This window comes from Hemiscyllium ocellatum, chromosome 19 (assembly GCF_020745735.1).
Source record: "Hemiscyllium ocellatum isolate sHemOce1 chromosome 19, sHemOce1.pat.X.cur, whole genome shotgun sequence".
NCBI lineage: Eukaryota > Metazoa > Chordata > Chondrichthyes > Orectolobiformes > Hemiscylliidae > Hemiscyllium > Hemiscyllium ocellatum.
In genome coordinates this window covers 47,169,724-47,194,735 of record NC_083419.1, presented here as the reverse complement: position 1 = coordinate 47,194,735, position 25,012 = coordinate 47,169,724, and the positions used below count along the sequence as shown (strand labels likewise).

General features: G+C 37.8%; 1 protein-coding gene across 5 annotated transcripts in view; it reads left to right on the top strand.

Moving 5' to 3' along the window:
* The window catches only part of LOC132824964 (serine/threonine-protein kinase WNK1-like), a 160,277-nt gene extending 135,792 nt beyond the window's left edge, over positions 1-24,485 (top strand). For all 5 annotated transcript variants that reach the window (XM_060839885.1, XM_060839887.1, XM_060839886.1 and 2 more), the window contains 6 exons: positions 479-639; positions 2,465-3,156; positions 4,755-4,957; positions 5,043-5,237; positions 22,706-22,902; positions 23,649-24,485. In XM_060839885.1, the coding sequence (XP_060695868.1) occupies positions 479-639; positions 2,465-3,156; positions 4,755-4,957; positions 5,043-5,237; positions 22,706-22,902; positions 23,649-23,948 (1,748 nt within the window). In that variant the 3' untranslated portion in view covers positions 23,949-24,485. The remainder of the gene's footprint in view (positions 1-478; positions 640-2,464; positions 3,157-4,754; positions 4,958-5,042; positions 5,238-22,705; positions 22,903-23,648) is intronic.
* The last annotated feature ends 527 nt before the right edge of the window (positions 24,486-25,012 follow it).

The following is a 25,012-nucleotide window of genomic DNA, read 5'->3' as shown; positions in this document are numbered from 1 at the left end:
ATTGAAGTGAGCATGTACTGCATCACTCCTTCCAGGGCAAATAAATTTTTTAATAGTTATTGCTACTCATAGAAAATATAATACTTTGCTAAAATATTATCAGACTTTGAGTGATAAACATGGATTTTCCAATGCTGCTGAGTGAAAACTGTCTAATGCACGAGTAGTGTATATTTGGTGTTCATATTTTTAAAAACAAACATGAAAATTTGAAGCAAACTGACTCCGATACTTTTCCTGTTGGCCACTTGTGACTGTCAAATTTACTTGATTGGTGTGCTGACAATTCAAAACCTTAAACATCTTGATTAATAGCTGTCAGCCACATAAGGCTTTTGTAAAAGTAAGCAGTTCAATTTTAAAGTCTTAAAGTGAGCAGTCATACTTTGAATATACTTAGCCATGTGATCTACATCTAGCTTTAGGAAGTGCTAATTTATAAATATACTTTTTTCCCCCCTCTCTCTTCCCATTCCAGGTCATGTTCCACAGCTGGGTGATAGTAATATGGCTTCCTCAGAAGATAAATTGGGCTGTCCTGTGCTGGTGTCACAATCTCACGAGGAAGGGGTCATAGAGTCAAACATAGCTGTAATTACTGCAACTGGAAGTGGAGTAGTTAAAATGGGTCGTTTTCAGGTAATACTTAAATCTTAAAAACTAGGGCGATGAAGGAAAAAGACATTTCATTATTAGTGGTTTTGATTAACTCCAGGTATCCCAGAGAGCTTTATATATAAGGAAATATTTTTGAAATGCAATTGCTTTTTTTTTTGACCATTGTCTGATATCAATTTGACTGCAAACTTCTGGCTTGCTGGTTTGTGATTTCAGCTTGATTCATGGACAGTGTTGAATGGCTACAGCATTTTAAAAAAAAAGATTTTGTCAAGACATTTGGAAAATATGTCTTTTTTATTTTTGTCTGCCAGTTCCATCTGGGGAATTACATGCAAGTTTTAACAGTTAAGAAAATTTTTAAAAAGTTTGTTAAGCTTCAAAACTCTGGAATCTAATCATTATCTTGCTGATGGGTTTGCACTGAACAGGTGAAAATGAGATTATTTGTTACTTTTGGAATCTGCCAGAGTGCAGTTAAATAGTATTAAACAGAATGTATTTTGAAACCCTATGCACTCCTTCATCAGACTCCATTCGGGTAGAAATTATTGAAACGATTGAAACTTCACTTTGAACACAATTGATCACGTAACCACCTTGGAAAGTTACAGCTTTCGAATGATTTGTAACTGAGTTTTACTGTTGTACTGAGCTTACAAAAATGCTGTAAAACCCCTCTTGCCCTGAAAAATTTTATATATATGTTTAATGTTGAATTTCTTCATTATGATTTCTAAAGCAAATACATTTTGTTTTGATTGCACCTTTCACAATAACCAGTATCAAAACACTTTTCAGAGGCATAACCTGATGGAACCAAAATTGATTTGATACTTAAGCTTCTATCTTAATCTGTCCCAATTATTTATTTTTCTCTCTCTCTCTCTATCTCTCTATCTATCTCTCTATCTATCTCTCTATCTCTCTATCTATCTCTCTATCTCTCTATCTATCTCTCTATCTATCTCTCTATCTCTCTATCTATCTCTCTATCTATCTATCTCTCTATCTATCTATCTCTCTATCTATCTATCTCTCTATCTATCTATCTCTCTATCTATCTATCTCTTTCTCTCTCTCTCTATAAAAAAGAATATCAATGTATCTTTCTTCTGCGTTTACTTACCATACTATCCAATTGTTGTATGCTCTGAAAACCCCTTCACATGTCACCAGATTAAAATTAATGTCACGAAAGGGGAAGGATGCGTCAAAAGTTTGCAAAATCTTTGGAGTAGCTGTATTTGAGGTCAGTGGTGAAATGCTATCACTTTATCCCTGACTTGAAATATGAGCTATTCCTTGCAGAGACTAGCCATGGTATTAAGTTGGAAGCAGTGGAGTTGAAAGCAACATGCTTCAAAAAGAAATAAGAATAAGACCAAAATAAAGATATTTGGATTTTTGATGGAATGTTGTGTGATATATTTTTAATGTCATTCATTTTGGTGATCTGTCATTTTTTTTGCCCCATATTTTGTTGCCTTGAGATTCAGAGCAGAATATGGATGTGAACATAAACCAGGTATTTTTTTTTTTGTAAAACGTTATATAGTCCACACCTTTTAGAGGAATGTGCAGTCAGGTTTGAGTATACAAATGTAGTGGCTCAGTTGTCTCTTGACTCAGAAGGTTGTGGGTTCATTGCAGGATTTGAGCAAAAACTTCAAAGCTGGCACTCCATTATAGTACTGAGGCACCGCTTTTTAAAACTATCCCAGCTGCAAAGCATGCATATTTGATTGTGTGTATATTTTTAATAGATTTAAAATTTCTTCACTCATTTACCAAATCTGGATGAAGATTTGTTTGAAGAAACATTCAGTAACTTCTTTTCTTATAGGTTTCTGTTGCAACAGATGATGTCTTGTATCAAGAAGCAAATGACAAGCGGGAAGAAAGTAAGCTGAAACGTATGTCAGATGAGTCTTCATTTTCTGGAAGCAGCCCTGAGAGTACAGTGATTAAATCTGAACATGACAGTCACGAAGACGTGGTGGATAGTGTCTCAGTAACTCGAAACAAAAACAGCAAATCTGTGCCATACCAAGAACAGGAGCCAGCTCAGAAGGCAAATATAGGAAGATTCCAGGTCACAACACAACGTGACACTGTTGGCCGCTTTTCAGTAGCAAGGACACAAGATGAAGTTACTTATGAAGCAGGCAAGGGAATTGTTCCTTATGTTCCTTTGAGCACTGCTCCAATGACAGTAATTTCCTCTGTGGCAGTGGATCTCTTCAGAGCATCAGATCAAATTTTGCCATCAAAAGAACCAACTAGCTCAGAACAGTATCTACATGTGAATGGACCAGTTTTGCAGGAAACTGGACTGCAACCTTATTCAAAGGAATTGGATCAAGCGCAGGTTGATAGTGCAGGAAGTTCAGTTTCCCCTCAATCTCCAGAATCAAAGAGTGCTACCATTGTACAAAACCTTACCAATTCCTTTAATTCCTCCTACATGAGCAGTGATAATGATTCGGAAATTGAAGATGAAGATATGCGAAAAGAACTCCACAGATTGAGGGACAAGTAGGTATCTGGTTACTTTTCTTTTAATCCATTTGGAAACTGTCTGATGTGATCAATACATATGATCCAGTTTCCAACAGTTAATTTTTAAATATAATAACTAGTGGAATAATCTTTGAAAAATTTGACTGATACAGTGTGGAATGCATTTCAAACTTGAAATTTTTAGCCTTGTGTGTCTCATTCCATCCAAAAAGTAGAACAATTTTAATATAATGCTGGTTTCTCGGGTTTTTTTAAACCTTTCCTGAACAAATGACCGTTTAAGAATGATCAATATGACCAGTATTTAGGCAGGACAGCTTGCTACTTGAGAGAGCATCACAGAAGTTCTGTGCTGTTCACCAAGAGAAACATGGCCAGCAATGAGGGATAATTCAGAATGATTTTCCTGAATGTCTTAGAGACTGTGTGGTCAATTATATTGTGTCTACTGCTACTCCACCTAAGATTAGGAAACAGTGCTCACTGCCAGAGCTGATTTGACATCCTGGGGTCATTCTTGTGGTTGTTATTGTAGGATCAGACATCTGTCCTGCCGAATGTGAAATTATATCTTGGTGTTAAAACCGTTCCTCTTGTAAACATACTATCCTGATTATAATGCACATGATTAGTCATGTTTAATTGCCAGAATGCATAGGTATACAGTAGGATGACTTTGAGGGAAAAACTGAAATATTTGTTTGTAAAAATTGACTACTTTTGTTTAAAAAGTTAAAGTTAAACACTGCTATTTGATTTCCTTGCTGTGACTACGTCCTCCTCCATCAGTGTTAGATTGGGATATTTATATTTAATTCAACATCCACAGCCTTTGTGAATTAGTATTGGAATATTAGGGGAGGGGTGAAGTCCAGATTTCCACTATCCCTTAGAAAATGTTTTGTAATTTAACTTGTAACTGGCCTTTCTTTAATTTTAAGATTGTATCCTGTGCTCTAGATTTCCTTTACCAGAGCAACTCTCCACTATTTAAAATAGACACTTGCTTGCCAAAAGGTAATGATCATTAGTGATTCGTATTAGTCGTCATTGCTGGTTGTAACTCTGCTACTCCCCGTGATATTGTATAAATGAAGTACGTGTGAAAGACTGCTATCCGTTTTGGCAGTCTACTTACATTTAACAAAAGTAGCATTAGTCTCAGAAACCTAATTGCCTAATTGGAAGGTTGGAATGTTTGGTGAATGAATTGAGATTTTTGATTCTGTCTTCACTGACTTTTACTGAGACTTTACTTGGTTAAAGCACATTTTTGAACGGTTTGACCCACTCCCTTGTTCTCCAGTTTCCTGATGACTATTACTGAGTGAGATTAGTGATGTAGATCTCAGGGTCCTTTGTAGCTTTTTTGAGACAGTAAACAAAGAGGTTCACCCAGGTAATTGTTGCAGTTGGGAATTGTTCCCTAACAATATTTCTTTTAGTGCTGGCTATCATGTATAATGGCTAACTGTCTTCACGCAGACATGCCCTGCTCTGTTTGACATCTGTGTTTTCCCTAACACAGTCCTTTATCAGATTAGCCAAAATAAAGTGTCGCTAACAGTTTATTTTCTCCAAAATAATGCACAATCCTAAATTCCAAATTTCAGACATTTGAAAGAAATCCAGGAGTTGCAGTCACGGCAGAAGCTGGAGATCGAGGAACTTTATATCAAGTTGGGTAAGGCACCACCAGCTGTAATAATTCCACCTGCAGCACCCCTGTCTGGACGTCGTAGACGGCCCACTAAAGGGAAAAGCAACAAATCTAGTCGAAGCAGTTCCCAAGGACAAAAGAGTCCTTTACCATCTGGTAGGTGACAGTTAGCATCCGTTGTGATTACTTTTTTGTGTTGACCCGTTTGCTGCTGATATATGTAGCTGCTTTTCTATTGCAGGATCCTTAACTGCTCAGAGTACTGCTTCAGTTTTAACATCACAGCAGATGCTTTTGCCGCCCCCAAGTACTCAAGAATTCACTGTTTCTGGGCAAGGTCAGTTGCTGAAACCATCACCATCCAGTGAAAATTTGTACTCTGCTTACACCAGTGAAGGGGTGATTTCTGGACAAAGTGCTCCTGGAACTGCACAAGGTAAGAATCTTAGTAATAATGTGGCACATGGTATCTATTTCACAATTTACAATTACACCTCAGTTCTTCGTGTGCAGATGCATGGTTGATACACGCATAATTGCTTAGGCCCGTATGATTTTTGTGATCATCTGAATTTAAGGGGAAATTCCTCCAGCTAGATAGTGGTGAAAGTGCATTGCTGAACTGCACTTACTGAGATGTCTGCCATTACTGATAAAATTAAGGCAATTGACCTAATAGAAGTACCAGCAAACAGGAATTTACATACTTATTGCAGTTGGCATCCTGCAAAGCCCTGTTTCAAATATGGTGTCACTACCTGTAGTGATCTTGTTGGAAGTTGTGCTGTCATGTAGAGTTCTAATGAATTCAAAGTTTCATCTGTCACCTTTTCTGAGCTACATGAAAATTTTGGCTAATTACTTTCTGTACTGTTTGATAAGTACACAACTGTTTGACTACTTCATTTAGCTTTTCCCAATACAATTTTCCTAATTCTGTGATTTATTAAGTATATGTGTGAAGTTTTGTGAGCCTGTGTGTAGAGATGAGGTCTCTGCTTGTGGGTTTCCTCTGTCCACCTGTGTTACAAGGCTTCACTTGTAAAGCTGTCTGTCTATCTCTGAGCATTGGCTTAAATTATGCAATATGTGATGTACCATGTTTGGTAGTGTTACTCTGCCCTGTGATGCTGATATTGTAATTTGGTACAGCTGTACAATGTTTTATGAAGGTTGCTATACACTCAATGATTACTCTGCATGAAATTGCATTTCATCTTGCACATGGTCAGTGTCAGAATGTTAAATGGTTATTACTTTTGTTTTATGAGAACTTCATTTAGCTGTGCTGTGAAATGGGGTAAATTGTAGTAGACTTGCCGTTTAATGAATCAACTGAACCGTGGATTGATTTCTGTGTCATAGTCAATCGGATTTTGCAGAAATGCAGATCATGTCTTATTCTGTTCATATAGAATGAAATGTCTGAAAGCTGGTCATTAATTAGCTTGCTCATTTCAGGATTGCAGGAGTGAGTGTTAAAATGAAAAGAAACTAAATTTTGAACATGGATGGAGAAATAGCACTGTCTGGAGGGACTCAGTTGAGGTGAAAAAATGAAATAAATTTGATGCCCAACTGCAAAAAGTGTTTTTATTCTTTAATTACAATCAGTTGGGCTAGATTTAGTGATTATAGTACTCCTTTTCAGCCAGGATAGTTCTTTATTCCCTGTTTGAGAAACTGAGATTGCTATCTGAGCAGGTAAGGTTTAAAGGAACTTTTACTAAAAGGTGCCCAAAATTGAGGTTTTGGAAGAAAGAGGAATTGTTTTCACTCAGGAATGTATCACTTATTGAAGGTTACAAATGTAAGAAAGAAACAGAAGGGAAATAAGCTGATTTTCTGTTTAGCAAGTTATGATTGAGCATACATTTATGTAATTGGATGATGGTCCACAATTGTCATTTTCAAAAAACAGTTGCATATGTACTTGAAATGGAGGAAAGCTGAAAGACTGAGAGGAAGAAATGCGATTAGAACTGAATAGTTTTCTGGTTCTTTGAAAGAGCTGTTTTGTGCCGAATGGTCTCTTTCTGTACTGTAAAATCGTGCACTGCTGATCAAACTAGAGAAAACAAAGCAATTGTGAATAAAAGTCAATAGAATAGGATAATGACAAACTTATTGTATCTATCAGGACTGTAGAAGTTAGAACCAGTAATATGGTAGAACAGACATTTGGCAAATTTCAATTTTGTAGTGCAGTTTGCTGGTATTCCACTCTAAGTCTCATAGCATAGTGGCAATCAGTTTAGCCAATTACAAGATTTGGATTTTTTTTCAAAGATCCTTTGTTACAATTAGAAGTTGCATTTTTAAAGCAATAACCTGTCACCTTTACCATTTGACCTTATTTGAGGACCAAAGAGTTTTAGCATTTGCATTGGAATTTGACTTTGTGTGCCCACAGTTTAACCTCATGTATGTATGCACCTCTCATCTGTTCAGAACACAAGTTGAATATTACAGCAGAGAAGTTTTTGTATATCAGTACTTTTAAGCTATTTTTCCAAGAATTTGATGTTTGGTGAAAAGGGATACTTTTAAAAAGTTTGGTAAATTGATCTTAAGTAGCTTTTTAAAAGTTACTTCACTAAAATGGTTAATATACTGAATGATACTCATGAGACTAAAATGTGATGAGCTTTCCAGGTAGTAAGGAAAACATTGTTTTGGAAAGAATCCTTTATTTACGCACCAAGCTGACATATATAGAACATTTCTCTTGTAGTGAAATGTCTCACGGTACTTGCCCAGTGTGTTATAGAAAAGTAGGAAATAAATGCAGGAGTAAGCATTGGAACCCTTGTGTCTGCTGCACCACTGAACGAGATCATGACTGATCATGATCTACCTCATACTCAATGAGAAAATGATTCTATTAACACATTTCTAGATATTAATGACTGAAGTTCCACCACTTTCTGAGGTAGGAAATTCCAAAGATTCACTGCTTTGTAAGTAAATAAACACAGTGTAACACTACGCCACACAAGAAAATATAGGGATTGTTTTTGCAGTGGCCAAATAGTTGTTTCTGCAATTGACATGAGTTGTGCCTTGGAACTCTGGAATCCATGATGTAGCAGTCTCTGAGGGAATGCCCTGTAAATCAAAATTTATGATGGCTGATTTCCCGATTCCTGGGGCACTCTGAAATTTCTGATTTAAATGGATACTTTCAGAGTTCCCTTCTTGTAAGTTAATAACTACTCAGGAAAAGTTAATTACCAAAAACTGAATCTAACTCCTCGAGTTGATTGAACTGATGCCAGCTTCGCTTGCCCACCCTAGGGCCCAATACAACCTGTTGCCACTACACGCTTACACTGGACATGACACCAGATTACAATGCAATGCTGTTGTTGCATTTCTGTATTATAAACCCAAGGAATTCTGTATTGGGCAGTGTAAGGTGACTTCCACTTTAGAACGAAGGTTGGAGCCATTGATACTGGTGCTGTCAAGATTTTGAATTTGTTACCCTATCCACAAAGTTAACAGTCATTGCTGTGTTTTTTTCTATGAAATTGTACGTTTGTTTGTCCATATATAAAGTTTGTCCAATAGGAAAGATTTTTGAATTTATTCTTTTGATGTGGGCATGACTGGTCAGCATTTATTGCACATTCCTAATTGCTCTTGAGGTGTTGGTAATAAACTGCCTTCTCGAACTGTTGAAGTCATTGAAGTTGTAGTTCAACTCTGTGCTGTTAGAGAGGGAATTCCAGGATTGTGAGCCAGCAACAGTGAACGCATAGTGATATAGTTCCAAGTTATAATGTTGGAGGGGTATTTGCAGGAGGTAATATTTCCATTCATCTGTCTTAGTTCTTCTAGCTGATAGAGGCTGTAGGTTTGGTAAGTGCTGTTGATCATTTCAGAGTTAATGCAGTGCATTTTGTAGATGGCAAACGCCGCTGCTGTGCATTAATGGTGGAGAGTGAATGTGAAAATGATGGATAGGGTGCCAATTCAGGGTTTTTTTTGACCTGTTTATATTTAGCTGATTGTGTTTCTGGAGCTATAGCCATTCTAACAAGTGGATAGGGTTCCATTGCACTCATAACTTGTGCCTTGTGGGTAGTGCTGAAAATGTGTTGCTGGTCAAAGCACAGCAGGTCAGGCAGCATCCAAGGAACAGGAAATTCGACGTTTCGGGCCAGAGCCCTTCATCAGGAATGAGGAGAGTGTGCTAGGCAGGCTAAGATAAAAGGTAGGGAGGAGGGACTTGGGGGAGGGGTGATGGAGATGTGATAGGTGGAAGGAGGTCAAGGTGAGGGTGATAGGCTGGAGTGAGGTGGGGGCGGAGAGGTCAGGAAGAAGATTGCAGGTTAGGAAGGCGGTGCTGAGTTCGAGGGAACTGACTGAGACAAGGTGGGGGGAGGGGAAATGAGGAAACTGTAGAAATCTGAGTTCATCCCTTGTGGTTGGAGGATTCCCAGGTGGAAGATGAGGCGCTCTTCCTCCAACCGTTGTGTTGTTATGTTCTGCCGGTGGAGGAGTCCAAGGACCTGCATGTCCTTGGTGGAGTGGGAGGGAGAGTTAAAGTGTTGAGCCACGGGGTGGTTGGGTTGGTTGGTCCGGGCGTCCCAGAGGTGTTCCCTGAAGCGTTCCGCAAGTAGGCGGCCCGTCTCCCCAATATAGAGGAGGCCACATCGGGTGCAGCGGATGCAATAGATTTTGATGGTGAGTTGGGGTTGGAGTGGAGGGCTGCATGTTCTGAGGGTGAGAGGTTGGAGTGGGTGAGAGGGGTGGACAGATTGAGTCGGTTAATGTCGCGGCGGCAGTTGGCTATAAATAGATCGAGGGCGGGTAAGAGGCCAGCACGGGGTGTCCAGGTGGATGGGGTGTGTTGGAGGCGGGAGAAGGGGTCGTCAGAGGGTGGGCGGGAGGTTGGAGGCGGGAGACGGGGTCGTCAGAGGGTGGGTGGGAGGTTGGAGGTGGTATTATTAAAGACAGTAAGTACCGAATGCAAGGATACCTTGTGGATAGTGGACAGGTATTGGTGACGCAAGATATGCATTAGAATTCTCAGCCTGTGACCTCCTTGCGACCACTACATTTATATGGCTCATCTAATTCTGTTTGTGTTCAATGGTTGATAATGGGGGAATTAGGTGGTGGTAATGTCATTGAATAAGCAGGGACAATGGTTTGATTCTCTCTCGCTCAAAATGGTCATGGCCTGGCACTTGAGTGGTGCAAAAATGTCACTTGTCAGTTGCCATTTGCAGTTCAAGACTAAATATTGTTCAAATCTTGCTGCCTATGAATATGTACTGCTTTAGTATCTGAGGAGTCATTGAATGGTGCAGTTTAATGATTTATATTTGAGAATAGAATGACTTCAAAAGGAGGTTTCTTTCATTGTAATTTTGGCTCCATGTGATTCTTTTCATTTTCAGTTATTGGGAATTTTCTTGTTTCTTGAACTTGTAGAAAAATTTCAAGTGATATTTAAAAATATTTGATAATGTAAGTCAATGGTCTGATCATTTTAGGCACAATTTTCAAATTTAACTGCAACCTACTGCCCACCCCACGAGAATGTAGAATAAACAGTTTATTTTTAGGGCTATGTTAATCTGAAACCAGGAATATACAACTATTCATTTGTCCTCATCCCAGTGTCAGACCGACTTGGTGAGTAAAGATAAACAGACAACATTAAGGGACAGGGAATGGTGATCTAAAAGCAAATCAGAGAAGACTAGAAGATATAAAACAAGTAATATGACAAAACTTAAGGCACTGCTTTTGAATGCATATCACGTTCAAAACAAATGAACTGATAATAAAATTTGAAATAAGTAAATATGATCTAGTGGTCAGTACTGAAATGTGGATTAATGGATATGTGACATTTAGGAAGGACAGGAAGCAAGAAAGAGTGGTAAATGGGCTAAATCGAGGAAACCAGGATATAGAAGCAGTCTGGGTAGAAATGAGAAATGATAAAAGTAAGAGGAATGGTGTGATAAGCACATGGTAGGGCAGTGCATCAAGGGAAAAATAATGGGGAGGTTGTCAAAGGATATAGTGCTTATCATGAGAGATTTTAATCTATATGCATCCTGAAAATAATTAGATGGGGACAAAGTAATGTAGAGGAGAAATTCATTGTGTGTTCAAGACAATTTCTTAGACTAATGTGCTGTGGCACTAGCTAGAGAGGGGCCTATACTGGATTGGTTGTGACTAGTGTGATAGGATTAATTACTGACTACGACATTAAAAGTTCTGTTAGGTAGTAGCAACCACCCATGGTTAACCAAAATAGTCAGAGATATATAATTGTATAAAGATAGGTGGCAGGTAAAACTGTTAGACAGAATATTAAAAATAAGGAATTACTAAAAGACCAATAAGGAGGGTAAATTAGACTAACATGAGAAGTTAGCCAAAAATATAAAAACAAACAGGAGAGGTTTAAAAAAAGTTAATGAAGTGAGTATTAATCATGTAGAAAATGAGTGAGTCTGTAGAAATACTAAATGAAGATAAAGAGATAAGAGATGAATCGAGTAGATATTTTGAGCCAGTATTCACTCGAGGGTACAAGTAGCAGCTCGGAAATAGCTGGAAATCAGGAATTGAGAGGGAAGGAGAAACTCAAAATTACAATTAGCAGGAATGTAGTTGTTGGAACTATGCTTTGAGATGTCTCTGGGGCTTTCTGTACTGTAGGAATTACTTAAAGTCGCTCTTTCCCCTTATGTCCCAAATTCCCTCTGATCTTATTCGAACAGAAATGGTCGCCAAAAACAAGAGGCTGTTCACCTCCTTTCTTTCACCAAATTCCAGTTCCACTAATGCAACAAAGCAACACTCCAGTGCAGAGAAGGTAGCATTGAATAAGGTTTCCTTTTATGGTCCCGAATTCAAAGGTTTCTGAAATCATACTTGCAATTTGTTTGGCATGCGTTGCTTGGATATTGGATGTGAGGTATGGCAGCTATCCCTGTAACAGCATTTTCTTCATCCTGCACAGGCCTTTTAGCTAAGCAGATGAATAAAGAAAATGGCAGATTACAGAGAATAGGCAGAGGAATATGAGTAGCTAAACTACTGTTTTAGAGAGCTCACATGGATGGGTTTGCCTGACTAGCCATCTACAACTCCAGTATTTTAACATGCTGGCTTCACTCATCAGTTTCTAGTGTGTTTAGTGTTCACTTGTTTGCATTGCCACCTTGGAACTGGTCTTGCCCAAAGCTGATACTCCATCTGAATAAAACTGAAACATAATGCAATAAGATGGTAAAACATGTTAAGATATGTTCTTTTCTGTAGCTGCATGGTTTTTGGAATAGAGGTCACTTAGTGGAATGATGATCGATGTGTGGGAGGATGGTGAGAAAGATTGTGAGATGCTCACAGAGGAAATATGGGCTAAGACATTGACCAGTTGATTGTGTTCTACACATTAGAAACCACTCTCGATATGTATATCTATAGTGCATATATTTTAATATATAAGCCTTTTTATTGCTGTCATCTATATACTACTTTTTTTTATAGTTAAGGTATTTTAATAGCTGCCTCTGCTGTAATAAAGAACTTGTGTTTTATGCAGAACTTCAATTTCTTCTGCTTGAAGATGGGAAAGTTTGACTATTTCCTGGTACAGTTTTGAGTATTCTATTTTCACACACTAATGGCATTTCCACACTGTAGAGAATCTAATCTCGATTTCAGATTTATGTAGATCAGATGTCTTAAAGTGAAAAGCAACTCAGTCATTGCCTTTTAAAAATCAAGGACACCTCACATAAGCTAGTTTACAGTAGCTGTAGTCAATTATTTTCCTTGTTAAGGGTATTTTCTGTTAAGTTTTTGAGTACCACCAAAAGTTAACCAGAGAAGGCTCATCAGGTTTGTGTATGAGCATCCAGCTGCCTTAAAGTTTATGCTAGATGCAAGTGACCAGCAATGTGCCACAAGGATTGGCGCTGGGTCCACGGTGTTTCGACATTTACATAACTTCTGTATTCACATTCAAATCATTTATGGTTAGATGACACTAAAATGGGTGATATAGTGGTTACAATGGGATCTTGATCAGATGGGCCAGTGGCCTGCGGAGTGGCTGATGGAGCTTAATTTAGATAAATGGGAGGCAAACCGGGGCAGGACTTATATAATTCATTATATAATTAATAGGAGAAAGTGAGGACTGCAGATGCTGGAGAGAAGAATCAAAAAGTGTGGCATTGGAAAAGTACAGCAGGTCAGGCAGCATCTGAGGAATAGGAGAGTGGACGTTTCTGGAATAGGAGAGTGGACGTTTCTGGAATAGGCCTTTCATCAGGAATGTTGGGGGAGCGGGGCCAATGGTGCTGACAGATAAATGGGTGGGGGCTTTGGGGCTGGGGGAAGGTAGCTTGGAAAGTGATAGGTAGATGAGGGTGGGGGGGTGATGGTGATAGGTTGGACTGGATAGGTGGACAGTTCAAGAGGGAGGTGCTGAGTTGGAGGGTTGGATCTGGGATAAGGTGAGTGGTAGGGTGATGAGAAAACTGGTGAAATCGACATTGACGCTGTCTGGAGGAAGAATGCCTCATCTTCTGCCTTGGGATCACCAACCACACAGTATCAATGTTGATTTCACGAATTTCCTCATCTCTCCTTCCCCTCTACCTTATCCCAGATCAATCCTCCAACTCAGCATCGCCCTCTTGAACTGTCCCACCTATCCATCCTCCTTCCCACCTATCCACTCACCCTCCGCTCTGACCTTCCACCATTTCCCCACCCCCCCTCCCCCACCACCCCCCCCCCCCCACCACCCCCCTCCCCCCTCCCCGCCCAGTCTTTATCTACTACTTACCTTCCAAGCTACTTTTCCCAAGAACCCCTCCCATTTATTTCTCAATCCTTTTGGGCCTGTCTCTATTCCCCCACCCACTTTTTATTCCTCAGCCCCCTTGCCACCCTTCCCAACATTCCTGACAAAAGGCTTATACCTGAAACGTCGACTGTCCTGCTCCTTGGATGCTGCATGACGACCTGTGTCACGCCTTTGACTTGTATAATTAATAGCTGAGCCCTGGGGAATGTGGCCAACAAACCGATGCAGGTGCATAGTTCCTTGAAAGTGGAGTTGCAGGTTGACAGGGAATGAAGAATGCATTTGGTGTGCTTTCCTTTATTGTTCAGTACATTGAGTTGCAGCTGTACAGGACATTGGTGAGACCACTTTAGAGATGAGGTGATTGCCTAGTGGTATTAACACTGGACTCTTAATCCAGAGACTCGAGTAATGTTCTGAGGACTTGGGTTCGAATCCCCCCATGGTAGATGGTGGCATTTAAATTGGAATTTGTAAACAAAATTGAGAATTAAGTGTCTAATGATGACTGAGTTGTTGATTGTTGGAAAACCCATCTGGTTCACTAATGTCCTTGAGGGAAGGAAACTGTCATCCTTACTTTGTCTGGCCTACACGTGACTCCCAGACCCACAATAAAATGGTTGACTCTTGAACGTCCTCTGGGTAAATAGGGATGGGCAATACATGCTGACTTAACCAGTGACGCCCTCATCCCTGAATGAATTTTTTTTTTAAAAAGTGCTGCATACAATTCTGGTTGCTCTTCTATAGGGAAGCTATTGTTAACTTGAGAAAGTGCAGAAAACGTTTACAAGGATTTTGCCGGGATTGCGAGATTTGAGTTATAGGGGGGCTGAACAAGCTGGGGCTGTTTTCCCTGGAACATCAGAGGCTGAAGGATGAACTTATAGAGGTTTATGTAATCACTAGAGGCATGAATAGCCATATTCTTTTTTTTATTTGGATGGGGGAATTTAAAACTCGAGGGCCTAGTTTTAAGGTCAGGAAAGATTTTAAGAATAAATCTGAGGGATAACTTTTTCATGCAGAGGATGGTGCTGGTGTGGAATGAGCTGCTAGAGGAAGTGGTGGAGCTGATACAATTACAACACTTAATGATGCAAGGGTATATGAATAAGAACGGTTTAGAGGGATAGGTTTGTGTATGGTAAAAGGATACTTGGGAGCTAAAATTTATAGTGAAGAAATTTGTCATATCCATTTTAAAAGCATTGAATTTAATTTTCTGTAATCAGCATCACATTTCCCAGAGCAACAACAAATAATTTAAAAGAAAAAGAAAAATGCTGCATGTATCCTGGGTGGACTTATAACATTTTACTGAAGCAGTAACAATTTTCTAAGAGGGGAAAGATATGTATTAAATGTGAGGTCATCCCTCAATTCTTGAAGTACTAACGTTCTGACTTTAGTTGTCTGTTTTCCTCCTTTTTCTTTTACTGTCACAGGCTCAGCATCGTTTCACTGTGCATCAGAGCAAGTGACTTTTAAACTTGGCGGCAGAAGGACAAGGTTTCTGAGTACGCCCTGTCTGGCTCTTTGTGTGTAACACTTTTATTCTTTTCTCATCTGCCTTTTTCTTCCTTTTCCCCTGCATAAAGCTTTGCTGCTATCTGTCCGTAATCTGTTCATTAAGTTTTCAAAATTTCAGTCACCTATTTGAAGTTTCCACATGGGGCAGCATGATAAATTTAAAAATTCAAGAAATCAAATATATATTGTTAATTGATTAATTTCTAGTGAAGTTTGAAGTGAAAAGTGAAATATATTATGGAAGTGATTTTGACTCAAAAGGTTGCCACCGACCAACATGATTGTGTATTGTGTGGTTGTATTTATATCGAATGTACACACCTGTGCACATGCACACTGTTTGAACTCCTTTTGAGAGTTAAGTATTTCAGTCCACATTTCACATTTTTTGACCACATCTGGTTCTACAAAATTAAAAACCTGTTAATCAGAAAAAAAAATCTCTTTGCTTTTAGGGGCACTTTTACAAAATAACAGTAGGTAAAATATATACTTGTGGTGGAAAATGAACTCTGTTACACAGTTTCACCATTTGTTATCACTATGTTGAGAACAGTAAATTTGAATGGTGGCGATGTACAGTTTTCTAATTAATCTTCCATTTTGTTTTGGCTGCATGTTGACTTAAGTGTTTGATCTGCTGGCGCAAATGAGCAATGTCATTTTAACAGTGGTAGGCTGGACATTGTTAAACATCTGCAGCCATGATGGAAAGTTGCAAACTTGTGTAGAACAATTAAAGCTATCTGTTAGTGGGAGGAAAAAAAATCAGAACATCTAATTATTATTGTAGTTATGATTGGACGCTTCCCGTAGTTATTACCATTACTCCTTCACATACAAGTTCAACAGAAGTAACTTATGTACGTACTTGAATATGTATCGTATTTTCTTTAAAATGAGGAAACCTTTAATCGGTTAAATGCAGATTTTTGATGTAGTTTTAATTTGCCTTGTACCCATCCTGTTTCTTTTTATTTTGTCCAGTATTCAGCATTTGTTGTTGATAGTGTGGAGTGTGCAACTTCACAACTATCAGGTTCACTCCAGCATTGCTGTTGCCGTTAAAACTGGCAGCTTAGCAGCTAACTCATTCTTAGATGATAGGTTAGTCAACAGGTGTATGACTAATAATGAACTAACTGAAGTATCTGTGCGAAATTTCAGTGGAGTTATACTTGTGCAATTGTTATAGAGATTGCATTTTAAAGTTTTGATGCAGGTCAACATGCTTGCATGCAATAATACCCGCTTATAATGGTCATGACTATTTTTGATAGCCCTTTAAGTCTGCATTCGTTAACTCAATTAATTCATTTTGAATGGTGTTGATTTTTTTTAAAGTCGGATTTGTATATCATTATATTTGTGTTTTAACAACAATCAAATATTTCCTTTCTTTTGAACTAAAGAATCCCCTGTCAGGAGTTGTGACCCCAATGTTTAAGATGGAGTACATAGCAAAATAGTGAAAAATATCAATCTTATGGAGTAATGAGTAATAGATTCCTTCCACTGATCAGTTACCCAGCCAAAGTAAAACCTTTACGGAGTAAAACAGCCTAGCCACTCTTATGGTAATCGGTAACCTTTCAACATAGCAACTCACTTTTTCCATTCCTGTCCTGAAACTTTTAATAGGGGAATTGAGCCATTTTAAAAAAATGCTCCATGCATTGCATGGCATCTGTTTTATTCAAATGATTTTCTGACAAGCTTGCTTGACATCATCATAAGAAATGTGGGTGCATCAGTACAGAAAAAGCCTCCTTGTCCTTAATTCATGCCAGGTTTTCAGTTTTACAGTTAATAGAATCTGAAAATATTCAAACTGCAGTATGCATTTTTCTAATTGTGAAAACAGAAAATTATATTGTTGTTAAAATGACACCTTGGGCATTCCATCTGCCAGTGGTCAATCTGATTAAGTAAAACATGCCTGATCTTTTTAGAAAGGATTTTATATATATATACCATAGTTGTGGCTATGGAACTGTGGCATAATACTATAAATGTTCTGCTTTTTCTCATCTCACTGGACTATTTTCAATTTGAAAAAAATGGCAATACTGAATTGGATTTGAAAATTTCAAGATCCTCCATTTCAAGTCTTGTACCCTTTTTATAAATCCAGCGCACCATGTAGATTCACGAATCTTTTGTCAAAATAGTTCAACACCAGCTGCCTATAACTATCCAGCCCATATTGAACTGTTCTTTAGCCTGACTGTCATATGATCATCAAATTGATGCTACTTGTATAGTCCATTCCCTTTCCTCCCTCCATTTATTCTTCATTATCACTCGCCAAATAAATGCTCCTGAAGTGTCTGTCCTTTATGTCACCAAGCCAATGAAAACTTCTTCATGTGGCTTGACTGTTTTGTTGTAATGTATTTAGCTGATGAACATACATTAAAGAAAATGTTGACATCACTTTTGATCACAACTCATGTTGTGAAAAGTTATTTTGAAGCAGCAAGTAAAAAGACATTATGCTTTCACATAATTATTGCCATACACCTTACATAGTAGGTTATACCAAAAAAAACCCTTTCCATAGTGTCCTCCACAATAGATTTCCTGGGTGACATTGAATTCAAGTGCACTTCTCACGTACCTACCAGTACCATTCAGAAGCAGTCCAGTGATAGCTGTGCCAGAGTGATTTTGGGTGGTTGGGAGAATTGACTTTACTGCTTGACTTGGTTTGTGGTGGAATGTTCCAGTCATCATCCTGATTTGCCAAAATATTTGAACCCCACAGGCTGGTATGGATGCAGGTCCAGTGGACTTTATCTCTGCTAAACCTAATGCATGTCAGTTTAAATGTTCAGCGAAAGCAGCATGGCTTCCTGCGAGTTTACATCTCATGGAAGTTGTTTGATTACAGCTTTCTGACTGTTGTGGTCTCTGTTTTTCTGATTTTTTTTCCCTGTCCAGCAGCTCTGTGCAAATGATTTCATAGTATAATTGTGTGCTCTGGTTATTGAAGATAATTTGAATTTACATGTCTTCATAAAAGTGCATAAAAATAGTCTGCCTATCTTTTTAAAAAACATTTGGATGATCTAGAATAGGCAAGTTTGTTTTTGAGCACTGTTAAAATACCTAGTCATAAAAGTGACTATTTCTTCTGATTTTATGCTACTCTGTCTGCATTATATTTAACTCCTGCATATGAAACATACATTTTTAACTATTCTTGGCCTGAGACAGATTGTGAAATTACCTTTTTTCCCTGGTAATAGTTTTTAATTTCTCGTCACCTTCTCAGATTGTTACAGTTGCATTTTCCTGGCCCTATAGTTAGGAATGCAGATTTTTAAATATTTTAAAATGCATGTGTTAAAACCTTTTTCTCAGCTATGTTGTTTGGCACAGCAATCCATTAAAATGTTGACATCGGTTTCATGAATTGTTATTAGTGTTTCTTTGATAGAATGTCACTTTTACTTGGCATGTGTTAGATTATCACCAGGTTCAGAGAGCACACAACTTCATTGTGTAGTATTACAGCACAGGGATAGAAAGCCAGACCAGATCAGGCTCGGTCGCACTGGATTTGGAACACAGCGAAATGAAAACATTTGATGACCCTTAAAATTGATTATTTGTTCCAAACGAGACTTTACAAATCAGTTAATCTTGCACCCCAAGTATATAGCTTAAGAAACATTAACCATTTATTATTTATAGTGTAACTTAATTACAAGGCAATATAATTAACATGTATGATCCAAGCCCAATCATCTTTGATTATCAGCATCTTCCCACTCATTCATAGACCGATAGTTAAGGGATAGATTTTAAAAAAAGCATAAATTGTCATTTTAATAAATGGCTTCAATATGAATACCAAACCTTCATGAAATCTGGGTTTTATTACGTGCACATCGGAATTCAAACAGGATGCAATCCTAAGTCACTGGTCAATGCTGACACCTTCCACAGACCTCCAGAGACTTCTCCTGATTTCTTTTGGACTGTTGGTCTTTATTCAGGACTTTCAATGGGTCGACATTTGGAGGTTGGCTAAGGAGAGCAAAACCAAACAATCTAGTCCTGCAGCTTCCAAAGCATCCCTTTGCCTTCTGCCCCAAAACCCAGTCAAAGTCAGTTTTCCCTTTTGTTTTCTCTTTTTTTGTCGACATTCTCTGTGGTTGGCTGGCCAGCACCTGTCCCCTCTTCCTCCCCATTTTCCACCCCCCCCTCCTTCCTCACACCATTAACTGATTGAGCACCCAACTAGCTCCCAGTCCCTAACATAACATGTAAGTACTGGTTCACATTTAGTTTTTTTTAAGAGAAGTACTTAACCTGCATCACCATTCCAAGCCAGTTCCCAACTGCAAATATCAGTCTTTTTTCTTTTTAAACAAGCTGCTGCTGAAAGTTCAGAGTTAAATTCTCAACTACAACTCCATTTGAAACCAAAGAGGAGAAAAATAAAAGTAACTATGGTTTCAACGGTGAAAAGTGCAAAATTGTCAATAGTTTTATGTAATATTAAGTTGAGCAAGCAAGTGGAAGATCTAATATTGTTCTGCTTTGCTACACCTTTCATGGGAAATATTGCTGGAGATCCTCAAAAATTATGCATTTTGCTTTGCCAAATACTCTCTTCAAATCTCCTGAGGGTTCACACATGCTTGCAGGCTGCCTGGCTTTCTCAGACACTCAATTGAAATAATGTGACTATTTAACGGCCTTAATTGTAACAGATGAATCTTATCTTTTGCCTCAGTGTGATAGCTTCTCTTCCAAACATTTGGGTCAGGAACTGCTTAGAGCCAGAGCTGGTTGTGTCACTACATTCCCTTCTGTAATTGAAATGGAGGAGTTGAAATTCATACTCGGACAGGATCACTTTTAAACAACAATGCAATATTATTTTCAGCAAGTATAGCCAGTTATTTAAAGTGACTTGCATACATGTTCATATCTAATGACTGATATTGCTAAATTTGCATGATTACAATCCCAGGACGAGAAAATATGCAGCATAGGAAGAAGGAGAAGCTCGCTCTGGTTCCTGTCCCTTTTCTGCGGATTGGAATGAGATTGTACCTTTAATATATATCTTGCTCTTCCAAATAACTTTAATTCCTGTCCTCCCCACCCTAAACTTATCATTCACTTTACAACATTTAAGCAGCGATGGAGAGGGAAAATAAATCCTGTCCAAAAAGATTTATGTGACCTAATCATTTTATGGTGCTGCAGAGCAGTTGTGTTCCAGAGGAAGTTGAGACACTTGAAATAAATTAGATATAGGAAAGAAGTGTATTTATACCATAAACTATATTTTAGAAGAACGATAGAGGCAAATTGGACTTCAAAACAAATTTTAAAAATGCTTTTTGCTTTCTGTGTATGGCTCCAACTTTGTAAATATTAACTAGTTGCAGTTCAAATGTCTAAATCACATTTTTGAATATGTTATGAGAAACTAATATCCTTCCTTTTTTTAACTGAAATTAATGAATGGTGATCAAGTACCAAGTTAGTGAATTTGGAACATGAGTGCCAAAGGATAACAATTTACTTCCTCTCTTTTTTTTTTGTTACACTGCAATGCAGACCAGTATGAGGTCACACTAATCAGTTCAATTGATATTAATGTACTTTTTTCCGTTCTGTATGTTTCTCTTCTCCAAGCACTTTTCTTTATTCTTTAGGGAAGATGGTGAAAAAAGTCTGCCCATGCAACCAACTGTGTAGTAATTATCCTTTTCTAACCTTTTACTTGCATAGCATGTAACACATTAATATAGCATTGTCCTTGCATCTGATTTTAGCATTTAGGCTTCTCTGTCTTGTTGTTTTTGAAGTTTCTACTGCATCTCTTAAAGTTTAGGAAGGCAGTAGTTCTGTAGAAATTTTATATTTTTGTAAGTTTGATCTGAAACTGCGTCCACATCAACTTATAATAAAATTTGCTCAGTTTTAGTAGTATGGGAAGAGGCTCAGGGAGCACAAGCATCAGAGACTATATGGTGCAAATGGCCTATTATTGACTTATTAATTTTATGGAGTCATGCAACATTGTAACAGACTCTTCAGTCCACCAGTCCATGCCGACCATAATCCCAAATTGAACTAGTCCCACCTGCCTCTGTTTGGCTCATATCCTTCTAAACATTTCTTATTCATGTACTTATCCAAATGTCTTGTTAATGTTGTAACTCTGCCCATTTCCTCCACTTCCTCTGGAAGTTCATTTCACACATGAGCCACTCTTCCTTTTTTTAAAAAAAAGTTGCCCCATGCCCATGTCTTTTTAAAATCTTTCTCCTCTTGCCTTAAAACATATGCCACCTTGTCTTGAAATCCCCCACCCTAGGGAAAAAAAATACCTGCCATACACCTCATGATTTTACAAAGTTTGTGTCTGAGGAAAAGCTGAAGTGTAAATCATTGAGATGCCCTGGGTCCAGACTGTATATTCAAAGGCTGTTATTTCAGAAAGGGAAGCCTCCTAGATTGACTTCTGGTTTTGAAAATATTTTGTGAACACAAACCAAACAATCTTTGCTCACAACAAATGCATTGAGTGGCAGTGGTGCATCGGCTGGAGACTAAAACTCATTAAATACCAGAGAATCAAATTAATTGAGTTCATGCAGCAGAATAACTTCACTAGACTGTGAACCCCTCAGTCATAATTAGTGGCATATTTCATGAATGTTGAAGCAAAAGTTTGAAATTTCCTTTCTTTGTGGGGTTGCTATTTCTCTGTTTAACTGGGCAGCTATCAGAGACCAAAGAACCTATAATGCTAAAATGAGTTGTAAAGATAGCTTTGATTTTTGCATGTTCTAAGAGCTGCTATAAATAATGTCAATGTGAATAGGTTCAGCAATTTTTGTTGTGATGTTCTCAGGATGCAATGCATGCGTAAATGCAGTGTGGCTTTAACACATATTTGAAGCCTGCGAAACAGCATATGAATATTGCATGAAGCCTTTATTAAATGGATTAAATTCATTTGCTTCCTTTTGTGTATGTGTGTGTGCGTGTATATAGTAAATATTTTCCATAACAGTCTTGGACAACTTCTAATGCATGCAAAAGTGAGGTGCATGTTATGAATATAATTTGTGGAAGATGTGTGCGCCTTGTTCTGGGCTAATATTTTACATTTGTTGTTGATCCATTGATGAATGATCTTTAAAAGATATTTATTGAAAATTGACACCTCTCTCTGGTTGATGTAACTCAACAGCAATTTATATAACTGCTTCAGCGTATAGAGATTTCCCAAGACCATTAAATTCAACATTTAAGTAGTGTTACTCTTTATCTGAAATTGAGAATTTTCCATTTCATTTGGATCATAGATTCCAGTAACTTTTGTTTTTTATCACAAGCACACAGATAAATTATCATAAAAAGAGATTGGATCCAAATATCATTAAAATCATGAATTACGTAGCTGCTTTTGTGTAGAAAGCTTAATGCTAACAAATTTGTAGTCGGTAGCTTGATTTGCTTTTCTATTTTTCTAGGAACAACCAGCACAAATGCGGTAAGTGGAGTTGGCTCGTTGGCTCAGCAACAACAACCAGCAATAACAAGTAGAAAAGGCACCTTCACAGATGATTTGCATAAGTTAGTGGACAATTGGGCTCGCGATGCTATGAACCTCTCTCAGAACAAACGTGGCATGAAGCAACAAGGTCAACAAGGCCAGCATTACTCTGAAGTAAGTAAAGTCTGTGTCTTCATAGTCTATGTTTTTAAAGTTCATTTAAATGGCCTAATCTAGTCAAATGTTGAGTATTTTACTGTTAATCAGGACTCTCTGCTTGGAGAAATTATTTCTCATCTTTTGTTTGAGTCTTCAGATGTGTTTTCAGTTCCAGAATGCTCAGCTTTGTGCATTTCTTCAGCTGTTTTAAATGGCATCATGAAGTAATCTCAACACTTCATCTGAAATACCTATCCTGAAATGGAGCGTAGACTGTTTATCACATTTCAGAAATTTAATTAAGCAATTTGAGTAATATTTTTTCGACAGGCAATAACTATTATGCATTAAGTTTGACTTCAACAGGATCCTATAAATAGTCTTGAACGCATGTCTCATTGATTTATTTTTAATTACATAGTTTGAAGTAGGAATGTTGGCTTGGATGCAAATACTGCCATTTTAGTCTTTAGTAATTTTGTGTATTTCTGCTAGGAATTGTTTCTAATTAGAGAATTAAAGGGATGTTTATTAACAACATCGTGTCATATGAAGACCTTATTGAACAATCATAATTCAGGAGAAAATGTTTGCTTCATAGTGAAGGAATTTTATCCTTTTTAACTGTTAATTGTATAATTGTTAAAAATTATTCTTTTGAGGGGGAAAAGAGAACCAGCATCTGTATGACCCTACAATTGCAGTGATCCTATAATTCCATTTCTGTTTGGCTAATGGTGGTCTTTCATAAACTTTTACAGACAATGCCAAGGAAATATTCAGCACCAGGTCAACTTTGTGTCTCCATGACAAACTCTGCTGCCTCAGTTGGCTCCTTGGGCCCTTTCAGCAAGACTCCTATCTGCCAGTATGGTTATCCTGGAACACCTTATGGTGCCCAGTGGACTGGAGCACCACCCCAACAGCAACCAAGCATTATACCACCAACACCAGGCCTCCAGTTTCAAGCAGTTGGCTCCACTTCACTACAGAGTTTTCCCTTGGGCACTTTGCAGAAATCTGTCAGCAATCCTTCTGGATCCAATCTTAGGACAACGTAGATGTATAATTCAAATTCTGGATAAGTGTGATCAATAGACTGAGTGAAATTCAAGGTTTAATGGCCTCTGCTGATGTTGCTGGGGATAGGTCATAGAGTTTTAAAGCATACAGATGACTGACACTGCTTTTATATACACAGCATCATTTGAGAGCTATTTTACTAGTTCTGTTTCAAACAGCGTTCTGTGTGGACAAATATTTACCCATCAGTTTTTGATGTTCAAACACTGTGATATATAAATGTTGTTGGACAACAGTAGTTAAAAGTGGATTTAGAGGGTTTAAAGTTTAAAAAAAACAAAAAAACTAAAGCTAGCTATAATCCATACTTATCAGAGACACTTTAATTTCTTTGTTACTTTATTGTATTAGGTAAATAAATGTGAATGTAAAATTGTATAAATGTACTTGAATACCTGTTTTTCCCAGTATGCTTGCTGGATTCATAGTGCCTTGTATTGTGCTTCTGACTTGTCTGCAGGAAAGCACTTAGTGTCCCCAACAGAAAAAAATAAAGAGGAAGAGAGCAAGTGAAAGATGGAGTTGTGGTAAAGTAGATAGTCCATGCTTGCTCTTCAACAGAACTGATGTCATTCACGGTGACTGAAATGCATCCATTCCGTAAATCAGTTCCAGTTTTTGTCCTTCCCTCTCCAGTATTATTTAGTTAATTAAAACATGGAGTTATCAAAGGCCAAAATATTAATGGTTAAAATTTGCTCCTGCAAATTCAAGTTCTGTATTTTCCACAATATTCAGCAAATGCTGTTACTTCCAGAAATGCATCAGAAATGTTTAAGTGTTGAGCCACTTGAATTTGATGTTGAAGTGACAAAATCTAAAATGTTAGATGAGTTGTTATTGCTATAAAGATTGCTGGTGCAGATTGAATGCAGCATGTGCATGCCCTTTAAGGCCAAACTATTTTACTTTTCTTTGTGCAATACTGAATCTGTGAACAAAATTAGGTTCCGTAGTGCATTTACCATTAATATTTTTGAATGTCATTGACAGTTGCAGTGTATCGACCATTATTTGCTTATTTTTAACTATATCGTTAATC